This window comes from Paracoccidioides lutzii (assembly GCF_000150705.2).
Source record: "Paracoccidioides lutzii Pb01 unplaced genomic scaffold supercont2.10, whole genome shotgun sequence".
Taxonomy (NCBI): domain Eukaryota; kingdom Fungi; phylum Ascomycota; class Eurotiomycetes; order Onygenales; family Ajellomycetaceae; genus Paracoccidioides; species Paracoccidioides lutzii.
This window is the reverse complement of record NW_015440956.1, coordinates 873,140-886,172: the sequence shown is the minus strand read 5'-3', so window position 1 is coordinate 886,172 and position 13,033 is coordinate 873,140. Positions and strand designations below refer to the sequence as shown.

General features: G+C 47.5%; 7 protein-coding genes across 7 annotated transcripts; 5 read left to right on the top strand and 2 right to left on the bottom strand.

The window, feature by feature from the left end:
* Positions 1-440: 440 nt before the first annotated feature.
* Positions 441-1,885, top strand: PAAG_04298 (GIY-YIG catalytic domain-containing protein; the record flags this gene model as incomplete). Its single annotated transcript, XM_015845230.1, has 2 exons — positions 441-715; positions 826-1,885. The coding sequence occupies 2 exons, from the start codon at positions 441-443 to the stop codon at positions 1,883-1,885; spliced, it is 1,335 nt and encodes a 444-aa protein (XP_015699456.1).
* A 49-nt stretch (positions 1,886-1,934) lies between these two features.
* Positions 1,935-2,695, bottom strand: PAAG_04297 (thymidylate kinase; the record flags this gene model as incomplete). The annotated part of the gene is made up of 2 exons (XM_002793979.1): positions 1,935-2,482; positions 2,545-2,695. The coding sequence occupies 2 exons, from the start codon at positions 2,693-2,695 to the stop codon at positions 1,935-1,937; spliced, it is 699 nt and encodes a 232-aa protein (XP_002794025.1).
* A 365-nt stretch (positions 2,696-3,060) lies between these two features.
* Positions 3,061-4,656, top strand: PAAG_04296 (tRNA-guanine transglycosylase family protein; the record flags this gene model as incomplete). The annotated part of the gene is made up of 3 exons (XM_002793978.2): positions 3,061-3,295; positions 3,385-4,384; positions 4,479-4,656. 3 exons carry the CDS (start codon positions 3,061-3,063, stop codon positions 4,654-4,656), a joined length of 1,413 nt encoding a protein of 470 aa, XP_002794024.1.
* Positions 4,657-5,428: 772 nt separating this feature from the next.
* On the top strand, positions 5,429-5,794 carry PAAG_04295 (hypothetical protein; the record flags this gene model as incomplete). Its single annotated transcript, XM_015845229.1, has 2 exons — positions 5,429-5,553; positions 5,698-5,794. The coding sequence occupies 2 exons, from the start codon at positions 5,429-5,431 to the stop codon at positions 5,792-5,794; spliced, it is 222 nt and encodes a 73-aa protein (XP_015699455.1).
* A 363-nt stretch (positions 5,795-6,157) lies between these two features.
* PAAG_04294 (methylenetetrahydrofolate reductase) lies at positions 6,158-8,399 on the bottom strand (the record flags this gene model as incomplete). Its single annotated transcript, XM_002793976.1, has 2 exons — positions 6,158-8,212; positions 8,313-8,399. 2 exons carry the CDS (start codon positions 8,397-8,399, stop codon positions 6,158-6,160), a joined length of 2,142 nt encoding a protein of 713 aa, XP_002794022.1.
* Positions 8,400-10,548: 2,149 nt separating this feature from the next.
* Positions 10,549-11,849, top strand: PAAG_04293 (lipase/esterase; the record flags this gene model as incomplete). Its single annotated transcript, XM_002793975.2, has 5 exons — positions 10,549-10,861; positions 10,944-11,095; positions 11,166-11,243; positions 11,299-11,560; positions 11,632-11,849. The coding sequence occupies 5 exons, from the start codon at positions 10,549-10,551 to the stop codon at positions 11,847-11,849; spliced, it is 1,023 nt and encodes a 340-aa protein (XP_002794021.1).
* Positions 11,850-12,523: 674 nt separating this feature from the next.
* PAAG_04292 (hypothetical protein) lies at positions 12,524-13,027 on the top strand (the record flags this gene model as incomplete). Its single annotated transcript, XM_002793974.2, has 1 exon — positions 12,524-13,027. A coding segment is annotated over one exon (504 nt), but the record flags the coding sequence as incomplete, so codon positions are not given.
* Positions 13,028-13,033: the final 6 nt, after the last annotated feature.

The window sequence follows — 13,033 nt, the reverse complement described above, 5'->3', positions numbered from 1 at the left end:
TTTTTAGCTGGACTCCAGGATAGGATATAGCTATCTATATAGCTCCGAGGTAAAAGGGTTCCCGTGGCAACCGCCCCGCCGCACGTGATCACGCATATGGATTGGCGGGTTGCTCCCTTCCATCACGAGAGTTCAACCATTCCACCAACTTGTTAGGGACCAGGTAACCCCTACGGGATTATAACGGAGCAAGAAGACTACTGGGCGATTGGGCGATTGGGCCTTTTTGCCAGACAGCCCAAGCTTTGCTTATACGCTTATGTCGCGTGTCATCACATTGCGCGACGGCTCCAACAGAATAGGTAATTGATTGACGTTTAAATTATCATAACAAGTCACTGAGATTCATACAGAATACCAAGGGGGCACTTCGTTAATTTATAAATAGCAGACTTTTCACGTCGTTCACGCACAGTCCCTCTCCAACTGATCCCAAAAACATGGCACCTAGCATCCAATCATTATCCATGATACACGATTCCCAGGAATGTATCAAACCCATTCCGGCCTTTTCCTGTTGCTACCTTCTGCGTTCATGTGTTCGTCATGCTAGTCTCTATATCGGCTCCACTCCAGACCCCGCTAGACGGTTGGCCCAGCACAATGGGGACAGGTATGGCGCCGCTAAACGAACATTGAGAGAGAACCTGAGGCCGTGGGAGATGGTGGCGATAGTGAGCGGATTTACAAGCAGAGTTGCTGCGTTGCAGTTTGAGTATGTAGACTCTATATTCAGCCCCACCAGAACAAGAGTCCCTCTTTTTCGTGCTTGTACTTCAGTTATTATTTTATCGGAGCGTTGTCTTATCGTGCGATCGTTGTTAGATGGGCATGGCAAAATACCAAGGTTTCCCGCCATGCAGATCTGGACGGGAATGCGACCCAGGAATTAGGAGTCCGGATATGTCCTCGAACGGCAAAGGAGGTCAAACGCGTTGCTAAACCTCGTACCTCACTGACAAATATTTTGGCAAATCTACATCTTCTCCTACGATCACCGTACTTTTCAAAATGGCCAATCGAGGTCCGATTTTTCTCAGCGGATGTACACCGCGTATGGCAGGTTTGGTTGCAGCGCGTTGACGGTTTGCTCAATGATGGGATTAGAGTAGTAACGGATTTTGCACCTGATGGGATAAGCGAGGTCGAAGGAAAAGAGCTGCTCGCGGGAGCAGGGAGGGTTGGAACTCTGGATGTCGGCTACAATAGTATCAAGGAGTACGTGGAGAAGTCACAATTTTTACTTGAAGATGGAGAACGAATAAATTGCGGGGTGTGTAAACAGAGGTTAATTTTGCAGCATGACATCATTGCAGTATGTTCTCACAGCTCATGTCACTGCGCAGCTCATCTTTCATGCTTGTCGTCACATTTCCTGAAGGACAAGGACTCTGATTCGGAACTAGTTCCACGAGAAGGAACTTGCCCTACATGTTATAGCAAGTTAGAATGGCTAACCATGATGAAAGAAATTTCTTTGCGACTTCGGGGCCAAGCGGAGGTAAATCGACTGTTTGGGAGACGGCAACGAGCGGGGACGCCGAAGGGCCAAGGTTTGAAAAGCGTTCGGGGTCGGGGTCATTCGGAAGACGAAAACGAAAGCGATGCGTTGCAAGTGTCTACAGGTCTCGACACTGTCAATCTTCCCCCGTGCTCTGACGGTCCGTGGACGATTGATTGTGCTATCGGTGTACTTGGAGGAATCGCACATCGCCCGGGCGGGGTAAGCTCGGGCAACGATTCTGATGCAACAGTCACACCCGAAATAGAGACCCATCCCCAGAGATGCCGAAGAAATCAAAATACGAGGACTCAGCGTTTGGGTTTGCAAAAATCTGCCATGATTAACTTATCTGACTGGTATGATGCAGAGGTCATAGAATGAACACGAGAATTGAAGGAGTAATGCTGAAGCGGCTTCTTCGGGATAGGTATTAGGCTTGGCTGTCCGCTGGCTGTAATAATGCACCAAGACTTCTCAGCGGCCCAATGGCTTGAATTTTCTTGATGGCTTTCCTAGCTTCACTAAGAATATCCTGCGCAACGTCCACCTCTGACCGACCAGCATTAATAACGCAGACATTTTCTGGGTCCTCTCTCTCGATAAATGTTTGAAATAGTTGCCGTACTCGAGCCTGAAGAATATCATTCTCGTATCTTTCCAGACCATAGCCACCTCTCCTTGCGGCTTCCTCCGGGGATATATTCAGGAAGAGCCATATATCGGGTTGCGGCAAGCCGATCTCTGGCTGCCAAGCCCAGTCCAACGACAGGCCAGGGACATCTTTAGCTGCGGAATAGACAGCTCCAGAGTAGGAGTAGCGGTCGATAATGATACTAATGCCGTTTGATATATCCTTTCGTATCTCCTTAGCTGCCTCCCATCGGTTGGCGGAGAAAAGAAGATGGATTGAATGGTCATCCAAGTGCGAATCTCCAACCAAATAGGCATTGATCAGTTTTCCTATCGCCGTAGTTCTATCTACGCATTTTTGTTAGTTCTCATTTTGGTAATACAATAAGAAATGGAACATAAGCAAGTACTTGGGAAACGCCGGTACTTGACTTCATGCCCCTCTTGCTGTAGAGTCTTTTGCAACAATGCGCACTGCGTCGATTTGCCAGCCCGATCCAAGCCCTCTACGACGATGAGAGCACCCCTCTGCCCTTCATTTCCTGGTTGGCCAGCATCCATCACGAAATAGCCTTTTAGTTATCGTTTTATCTATGCATATAAATGTACTGTCCAGAGCAATTGACTAACATACCCTGTATCCAAGGCTGTTTGTTGTTCGTGTTGTGGAGAGAGGTTAGATGATTAAGTTAACTACAATAACTAAGTCACCGCAATCAACCAACGTTGTTCTGTTGTATGCAACTAACCGAGATCTTAACTACAGGTGGAGCACGTGACGGCTCGTGGAACGGAGCACTAATTTATTCGTTGTGCCCAAAAATCCCTTAATTCCATCACCAAATTTTCTTTTTTCCTTTCTTTTCTTCTCTTTCTTTTTCTTTTTCTTTTTCTTTTTCTTTTCTTTTTTTCGTTATTCCTAAATTATGCAATCTGAGTTACTTGCTGAACTCCCCGATGAGATGTTCAGCTTCAGCCTCCTGGGCTCTCCGCCAACCCTTCTCGCCCCGCGACTGGGCAGATTGGCTCTGCTCGGGAGAAAAGTAATACAGACACCAAACTTTGTCCCTATAACTTCTCGAGGTGCATTGCCTCATGTATCTCATGACTTGATGAACGAGCAGTTGCCAATCAGCAGTCTGTATACTGCTTTCGAGGATTGTGAGTTTCGTCCATCCAGGCGACTAAATCTCAATCGTTGCTCGGCATCCGCCATTAAACTGACAACACTGCTCATTGGAGCAGTTTAGTTGCAGAAAAGGGACAAAGGGACATTCTGCCGATATACACAACTCCCGTGCAGCCGTTCGAGTCCGCCCTTCGAAAATTCATATGTCAACGGGAAGATCTGTTGTTGATTTTGGGCCCACGACGAATTCCACCCGTGCCATGTCCAACTCCAAATGCCTCGAATTCTGTGACGATATTGACCTCAGTTGGGTTCCGTCAATTAGAAATTGAACAATATATAGAAGCTATTCAGAAATTACAGCCCGATATGGCAGTCGGGCTATCAGATTTGCCGAGTAAACCCCCTGGGGTTAAGCGACGAGACCGGATGGTAGACAGGACGCATGCATGGACAATAGATGCAGTGGAAAGGCTATACGGTTCTCAGAGTGAAAAACAGACAACAGCATTATTTCTTGCGCCTGTGCTGCCACTGGACAAGGAGCAGCAGAAGTTTTACATTGAGGATTTGGAGGATGAAATGAAGCAAAATGTGGCTGGCTTTGCACTCTACAAACCGGAAAGTTGCTCCGTGATACCAGAATCTATGGCTGCACTTCTGCGTTTGACATTAAGTGAAACTAAAACGCCACAAGAGATCCTCAAAGAGGTTTCACTGGGTATCGACCTGTCAACCGTGCCGTTTATTGGAGACGCTTCGGACGCGGGTATTGCTCTCGACTTCACTTTCCCGAGTCCAACGAAAGATGCTGAGTCCGGTCTGAAGCCGCTGGGATTTGACATGTGGCCAGCTACACATGCGCTGGATATGTCCCCCCTGGTGCAAGGCTGCTCGTGCTACACATGCCAAAAATTTACCCGCGCATACATCCGGCACTTATTACATGCGAAAGAAATGCTTGCATGGACGCTCTTGCAAGTACATAACTATCTTGTCATGGATAACTTCTATGCCGCAATTAGAGATAGTATTGCCAAAGGCACGTTTGCGGAAGAGGCACAGAAATTTGAGCTTGCATATGAATCAGAGCTACCACAACAAACTGGCCAGGGGCCTAGGTATGTAAAATCTATGGTCTATTATGCCCCGACTCCTAGCCTATCCAGCAATACATGATTCCGGGTGCCCGCACTAAGATTATAAATTATGCAGAATACGCGGATACCAATTCAGAGGCGAAGCAAGTGCTAAGCCCACAAATCCGAAAGCGTATGGTCGCCTGGACCATGTTACGAACAATGTCACACAATCGGAGTCCTCACTAGCAAATGCAGCAGATGTTAATACGGATGAGCTGTTAGGTCAGGGTTTCGCGGAGAAACCTGTGTGAATGAGGCTTGATGCATCGTTTTTCCTCAGCTACTGTCAAACCTCATGCACCTAGATTTATGCTAAGCATTGGATGTTGAAGATTTAGAGTGATGAATTCTATTGATAAGTCATATAGTGACATACAGTTATATCACGATCTGCTTCATTGCCGTAATCTCATTCATTCAACCATGGAGGTTTACAGGTATCCATCCATGTGGAAATTTATGAGTCGGAACCACCGGTAAAGTAACCAACCCAAAACGCGAGAGACATGGCAGCTTGGTGACGACACATGTCGTCTCGGCTTTCATGGATTGGAAGGTATATTCATGTGCGCTGGCCCAGATGGGCCACGACGCAGCACCCGCGACAATTTCACTTTTCTTACCGATGATAATCAAGTCGCTGGGGTGGCGTATGCAAATACAGAGGCCCAGTGTATCACCATTGGACCGTATTTGGTTGCTTGGGTTATGATGCTTGGTATCTGTTTTCTTTCAGATAAGTTAAGGATGTATGGCCCATTCCTTATTGGCTGTAGCTTGCTTGCTGTCATTGGCATTTTCTTCCTAGTGTCAGGGGTATTTTCTTGTTTACCCCTGGAATTCAGTGGGCTGTGGAACAATTGCGGGGGCTGGATTGAAAGAATCAGCTGCCGTGGTTATCCTAGCTGTTGGTGGTCACTGTTGGAGTATTCTTGCTAGCAAAAGCTTTCCAACAAAGTAAAGGCGCTAAATCTGTCCACAATATAGCTTTGTGATGACGAGTTTTAGGTCTGAGCAACCAACATGTCTGCAGTTCTGCACATTCGCCACCGCATCGCCAATATGATGCGGGACAGGGCTTTTGGCAAACCGAATGCTCTTGATGAGGTCGATACATCTGAGATGGCAGATGAAGCCCCGATGTTTCGGTATATCATTAAAAACGTGCCACTCTAGGTATTTAATCCTACCCACAGAGTGGTTTGCTTTAAACATTGTGCATTAGATGTCCTCGGAACGATAAAACCGATCTTTGGGAAATGTTTCCTATTGGTATACTATGTCTAAGGCAGATGGCTAATGCATTCTCCTGTAATAGCCATTGCGGGGATCGTCAGGTTTGACATCGACTTCATGAAGCAGTCGATATTAAATAAGCGAGATAGGTAAAGGCAGTGTCATCATAGCTCTCTAGGGTAATTTCGCGATATTCATCAAGGTCAGGCTGATGTTCTCTTTGCGTGCAACATAAGATAGGGGGAAAGTAACAAATAGTAAGAATGGAGAGACAAACACTTGACGTGGGTGTATTTATTTAAATTCCCAAATAGATGTAGATATGTCTAACAACATACCCCATTGTCATTCAACTGCCATAAATGTACAGTTTCCCAGCAGCATAGCATCTCAAAAAGCGGAGAAGAACAGCTGAGGATCACACAATAAAGGCGTGTCAGCCATTGCCGGTCTGGAATGAAAATTTATGAATATATCCCAGAAAATCAACATTGCTCCATCCGAGACCGTATTTATTCAATAGAGCCTAGTTGGATTGGCTTCGGTATCTTCTTCCCCTGCAAGTACTCTCCATAAGAACTTCTCCTCCGCCTCAGAGGCTTCTTTACTCCCGCATCCAGCACCGAATTTCTGACCCACCACACAGATCAGCCAAGCGTCCTTTTTAAGTTGGTCTAGCAATTGCTCCGTAGGGCTCCCACGGCGGAAAATACGTCTCCATTCATCCCAAATACGAAACGCTTCATCGCCCCAGGCGCGGAAACTCACTTCTTCAATGATCGTGGGAGTGATTATCTCTTTGCCCTTGAACACGCCCCATGTGACAGCGTTGACCCCATTGCTGCTTGCCGCACCATTGTAATCCGGAACGGCGTCATCAAGGCCCGTGATCCCTGTGAAAGAAGAGGACGACTGAAAGTCACCAGAAGCATTAGTTGCAAACCATGAGAGTTCATCTTGGCCATGGCGTTTAAATATTGGTTTCAATATCTTTTCAAAGTCTTGTCCTGAGCAAAAGAATTCGACAAACGCTTTTTGGAAAACGAATCCCTCGCCGCGCGGACCCCAGCCGAAAATTGGATGGTCGCTACGCACTCCATTTACCGCAGGCTGAGACGCGAGCGTCCACCAGCCGCGTCCGTCTATGAGCTGGAGGAGTTCTTCACGAATAGTAGCAGTCTCTGCATTCAAGCCACCAGAGTCCTCTGCACTTCCGCCCTCTGACCATGGTACTATGTGAAGCTCACCAGACACATGGCAGTGGAAAAGTTTGTTAATGTCTTCTTTAGATGTTGGATATCCCCATAATTGACGAGCTACATTGGCATTGACGTGTAGCGATGGTCCGTATCCATCAATTTCGCCGAAAGCAGGGGATCGTGCATCGCCCCAGCGACCATTAGGAAAATCGTCCCATGTCGCTTCCCGTCCCAGTGCACCCATGCCTTCAGATATTTGTAGCGCTGTGGATTGATGCGGAGGGTTAAGGGCTAGCATGCCGGCACCTAGAGCTTGGGTCTCATGCGTAGTGGAAGTTTGGGAAGAGGCGGCCCCAATCGATAAAGAGGCTGGGTGATCGACAATTAATCGGTTATGAGGTTGGGAATTTAGAGATGAAGCTCTTCTTTTTGATATTAGGGGAACGCCGTTTTTCATTCCCGGGGTTATGAAAACTGCCGAGTCCAACTCGGTATCTGAATCGCTTGAAGGTTCGGATGATGCGGGTATAAGGCTACATCTCTCGACGATAAAGGCGACTGCTTTTTCTAAATTAAGGGTATAGAAATGGAGCCCGCGTGGACCAGGGCAAGGAAGCTTCTTTATCCCATTGACAATCTCGCAAAGAATATCGATACCGATTTGCTTCACTGCCTCATCGTCCGCTTTAACTTCTTCCACACGCGCCATGATGTCAGGAGGTACCTTGGCATGGCTGAGTTTCGTGGTCCTGGTTAAAATATGATAGCTCTGTATGGGCATCAAACCAGGGATGATAGGGATAGTTTTGAAAACTCCTGATTCATGATTTCGGAGCATCTCCTCAAATCGCTTATACGCTTCCAAATCGTAGATCAGTTGGGTCATAATAAAGTCGGCCCCAGCCTGTCGTTTTTCCACCAGATATGGGAGATCTCTCGCGGGATCCTGCACCTCAGGATGTGATTCATCGGAATGTCCTTCCGGATATGCTGCTACTCCGATACAGAAGTAATCGCCATACATACGACGTATGTACCTCACCAAATCAACTGCATGTGTAAAGTCTTTGTTACTGTCATCTTCTCCGTCGATATTATACTCTTCGCTGCGTGGAGGATCGCCACGCAACGCCAGGATATTTCGGATACCCAACGCATTGGCTTCTGCAAGCGCATCATCCACCAGTGTCCTATTCATATTCGTACACGTCAAATGCAAACAAGTGGTAAGTCCTAGTTGGCGCTGGCACATCTCCGCGAGTTCGAGAGACTTAGACACCGTGCTTCCACCAGCACCCCATGTAACAGTCACGAAAAGTGGTCGAAGGGCTTGGGACATGCGCTCCAGACGGGTTTTGAGATTTAAAAATCCCTATAGAAAATAACTGATTAGTCTTAGCGAAATGAAACGGGAGTATGGGGCGGGGTGGCGGGGGAATTAATGGAAATTTGCCAATCCGAGTGTGTCGCACCATTGGGGTCTTCGGAGGGAAAAACTCGAGAGAGAAGTAGTTCGCATCCTGAGGCAGAGCAGCTATTTTATCTGATATTCTTTCCATGGCTATTGTTGCTTTGATGGTTGTTGTTGTTGTTGTCTTTCACTGGGATGAGGTTGGTCGTCAGCAAGACGTTTAAAAAAAAAATGCTCCGTCTTGGTTCGACCACAAATCTTATCGGTCAAATCTACATAAAACTAGTTACTAGGTACCTACTTAACAAACTACACAATGACAACCAAAACTATTATTATCTCTTGTCAAGTAAACCCTGCATGATTCTCTGCAGACCCTCAACTTTACAATCCTAGCGTTTATTGAGTGGTTCATTTATGTGCCCCCTACGATCCGTCCAAGATGCTAACTAGGGGTCTGCGAATGCCAGACAAGCTGCATCCGACTGCTGAGATTGGTTTCAACAACATCGCATCCTGCCGTGACACCACGGGTTCTCTCATTATAGCTACCGAGATACCTTGCTAGCCAGCAGTCCTAGCTTAACCTGGGTCGAAAGATTGTATTTTTGTGCGGAAAATCCTTGAAATCCTGGCTCAATGTCCGGCTTATTCCTGCCAGGTATTCCACGGAGCTGGCAGGTTTAAAGGCCAAACCCAATGTTTAACAGGTCGGGTTGTTCTACAAAATGTCTTCATGGTGGAGTTGTAGGGGCATCTTGACCTTTTTCGGTTGGATCAGAGTTAACAGAAACTGATTAACTCGGATTATCCTTAAACTCCTATTTGACCAGGTAGTCAAGGACCAAAGCTAGTTGGTAATATCCCCGGAGATCTCGGTGCCCTGCTATCTTGAACTTTACCGTTTTCAAACGGGTCAGACAACATCCATTCGCTTGCACACAGTGTGTCTTCTTTACACAAATTACCCCTCTTCGAGGACAGGTTCAAGGAAGACGACATAAAGTGGCGCAGGTTAAGGACCGTGAGCGGTAGTTATCGCCAAACCTTGATTCGCTCGTTTCGCATGCACATCTTTCGTGGATAGAGGGGAAGAGATCCTGATGCATCAACACGACTCTTAGAATCGGATACAACGGACGACATCGTGAAGAACCGAAACAAAAGCGTGTTTCAATTACGTAACTAGGGAAAGGCGGATTTGCCAATTACCAGCCATTCAACACGCAGCAGCACAATCAGGTCCAGGTTTGGATTTTCAGCCTACGACAAATAGCAATCACTACGGCACACGCTCCGCACGTAAATTGTCATCATCAAACTCCGGGCATGGACGCCAGACCCAAAACGGGGGAGAAATCAGCCCCCCCCCCCCGGCCCCCCCCCCGGGCCGATCGAGGCTAGCATAGGGAGGTTAAACCAAATAGCGTTAGTACGGCGAGTTTGGCCGCAATCGGACCAATCATACAACGGCCCCTGTGTGCAGTGGGGCCAACCTTAAAAAAAGACAGCAGCAGCCTGCAGATCGAAGGGTTCCTGAGCCCCACACAAAACTGCCAACTGCTGACCAACCAACCAAGCTACCTACCGTGGTTTGCCGGTTTCCAAGATCGGTGGACATCCTAGTCGTGGTGGTATTTCTTCTGATTTCCCTTTGTTCAAGCGCGGAAGCAGTGGAATGCGAAGGGTATGCAGGTTTGAACAATGGAACTAAGCTCCGGAAAGTGGCGTCTACAATAGTTAATTATGTGGGGAGGGCGATTCGATGAAGCCCGCCAATCAAGCCCTGGTTGCTTGGGATTTCCTGTCTAGGACTGGCGAGAGTTTGTCTCTGGCACGGACGAATTACAAGCTATCCCAACAATAGGAATGAATGCCTTACGAATTTCGTTCGCATTGTTTCATTCCACGTCCCGGATGGGATTGGGAAGTAGGCCGGATTCGGTGCTGGGACCGGCCTCATAGCTGCAGGAGATGCTGCATGTAGGTGGTTTTAACTCTATGTTAATGCGACAGAACCTCGTGAATTGAAATGCACATAGCCTATTCCTGATTGCTAGCACTTCTCTGTACTTTATGGTGGGCTTGGATCACGTATCGTGTGAGGAGTATATATCGCTCCTTACCTCCCTCCCCTCGTCTTGCTAGCCCCTCGTCTTGCTAGTATTCCTTGACTTCAATTTATCAAATCACCCCCAAGTCCAAGGTTCCCTTCTTAACAAGTTCACGAGGACAGATCTTGACGCCACATAGCCAGCCAAAGCCCTTCAGCGACCATATCACCCACCCGAAACACTATGGCAGCCGACGCAGAGCCTAAGTCCAAGTATGCACACTTCGCCGAGCCTCATCTGGTCTTTGAAACCTTCAAAGAAGAGGCTAGCAAGCCCATTGATGCAATATATGCCATCAAAGATATGGACACATTCAAAGCTGCATGGAACGCATTCCCACCTGTGGTTTTTGACGATGGCCCCGTTGTTGGCCAAGACATCACCATCGAGCATATAAACATACCAGTGAGCGATGGCACCTTGGTGGAACTCAGGATTTATAAGCCAATCAATCCCGTGCCGACATCCACTTTATTCTTTGTATCACATGGTGGAGGTGAGTAGAGTTGGTCAACCGTGTGATTTCCTAAATTCCATGGAGGGGTTCCAAGATGCGTTTCTAACTATACATATTCCAGGATGGACGATATGCACTCACGACGTCGAAGAGGCACAGAATAGGCAGGTCGCCAAGGATAACAAATGCGTTGTCGTGAGCGTGGAGTATCGAAAATGCCCTGAGTTTCCGTTCCCATATCCGTTAAACGACTGCTACGATGCGTTGCTCTGGGTATGACACAAATGACCCCTGAGACTGGTTAAAAAAACTCTTAGCTTGTGAATGCTAACCAATCGAATAGTGCAAATCGAATGCCTCAACCCTCGGTATCAACCCGGAGAAGATTATCCTAGCAGGCACAAGTGGCGGTGGAAATCTTGTACGTTTCTTACACCACCCGCTCTTCAATCCCGCAAATAATAACAGTTCACAAGGCGGCTTGTATCGCACTGAAGGCCCGAGATGAGGGAGTCACCGGAATTATTGGCCAAGTCCTCAACATGCCAATGATATGTCACCCAGACCTATTCCCGCGCGACAAATATGAATATAAGAGCTGGGAAGAGAATGAGAATGAGGCTGTCGCATCGTCCTCAAGAGCCCTATTCCACTGGAACTTGTATCTTCCGGAACTGAAGCCGGACGCCTATGCAAATCCCATCCTGGCTGAAAGCCATGCAAATCTCCCTCCAGCCCGTAAGTGAAACAAATACTCGCATATATAGATTTATTCAATACGCTTCAACTAACAGCTATTTTTTCCATAGTCATCCAAGTTGCCGGTCTCGATCCCTTGCGTGATGAAGCTTTTGCCTACGGGGAGGCCCTGAAGGCAGCTGGTGTTCCGGCGACCGTGAAGGGATTTGTCGGGCTCCCGCACGCGTTTTATTTCTTCCTCCAACAGCTGAACAAGGAGTCCAGGGAGTATATCCAGAACATTGTTGATTTCGTACAGGACGTCGAGAAAAAATCGATACCTATATAGTTAATGTGCGCCGCACCATTTGGTGTGTACAGTGCTGTCTGGGTGCATGGTTTTAATTGGAAGAATACGATAATTATAAATATGGGGTGAAAGGAGACCAGGGTTTTAGCATTGTAAATGGGCGAGGGGGATATTGGGATCTTAAATCAAACAAATATTAAAAATGGCCCATACGGGTTCCTAGAGCCGGTACCACAGCATTCGAGTTCTCATTCCAAGGTTGCAAAACAGATCCGCTGTTAAATTGCAGTTAATCTTCATTTCAGCCCTTGGAGCCTCCCGCGGTTAAGAGAAGCCGAGCCGGATGCAAACAAAACAAACATCTCGTACTTCGCTCCGTATGCGATCTTGAGCCTCTCCTCGACATAGCAGAATTCGTTGCCTTCCGTTCGTATGTTCATTCATCCATTCTCTTTTATATATCTCTATGCCCATTAAAGTGCGTTGTAGGCATAATTTTCCACCCTCACCTGTCTAATTGAACCTGTTCTCGCTATAGATTAACGAGTTTCTGATTCAAACACACAGCCCTTGAACCACCATATCTTCATACCGTCCCGATAACGCAAAACCAATAACTCCTTTTTAATAAACCCAAAAAAAAAAAAAAAAAAAAAAAAAAAAAAAAAAAAAAAGGGGGGGGGGGGGAGCGAGAGGGGGAAGAAGGAAACAGAATGCCTCCCCGGACCCCTATAGCACCAACTAACCCTCTGCAACGCCCGCTCCGCGCTCGGTCCATCCACCAAACCATCTCCCGCCAGCAACTCTCCACCACCCCACCTCCACCCCCACCTCCATCCCACCCCAATTCCTCCCGCCTCCGCACACGCCTCCAAACCTTCAACAACCGCCTCCCCCGTTTCCTCAGACTTTACACAACCCCTCTTCTCAACGCGCCAGTCACACACGTCACTTCCTTCCTAATCCTACACGAGATCACAGCCGTAGTACCACTTCTAGGTTTGACGGGGGCATTTCATTACGGGGGCTGGATTCCATCGTTAGGAGAGGGGAAGGTAGATGAAGGGGTGCGAAAATTTGGGAGGTGGTTGAGGAAGAAAGGGTGGGTTGGAGCGGAAGCGGAAGCAGAGGCGGAAACTGTTGTAGAAATGGAGAGAGATTTGAAAGGCAAGGCTTCTGAGGGGCGGGTTGGGCTTGTTGAGTGTAGGGATAGAGGGGTGAGG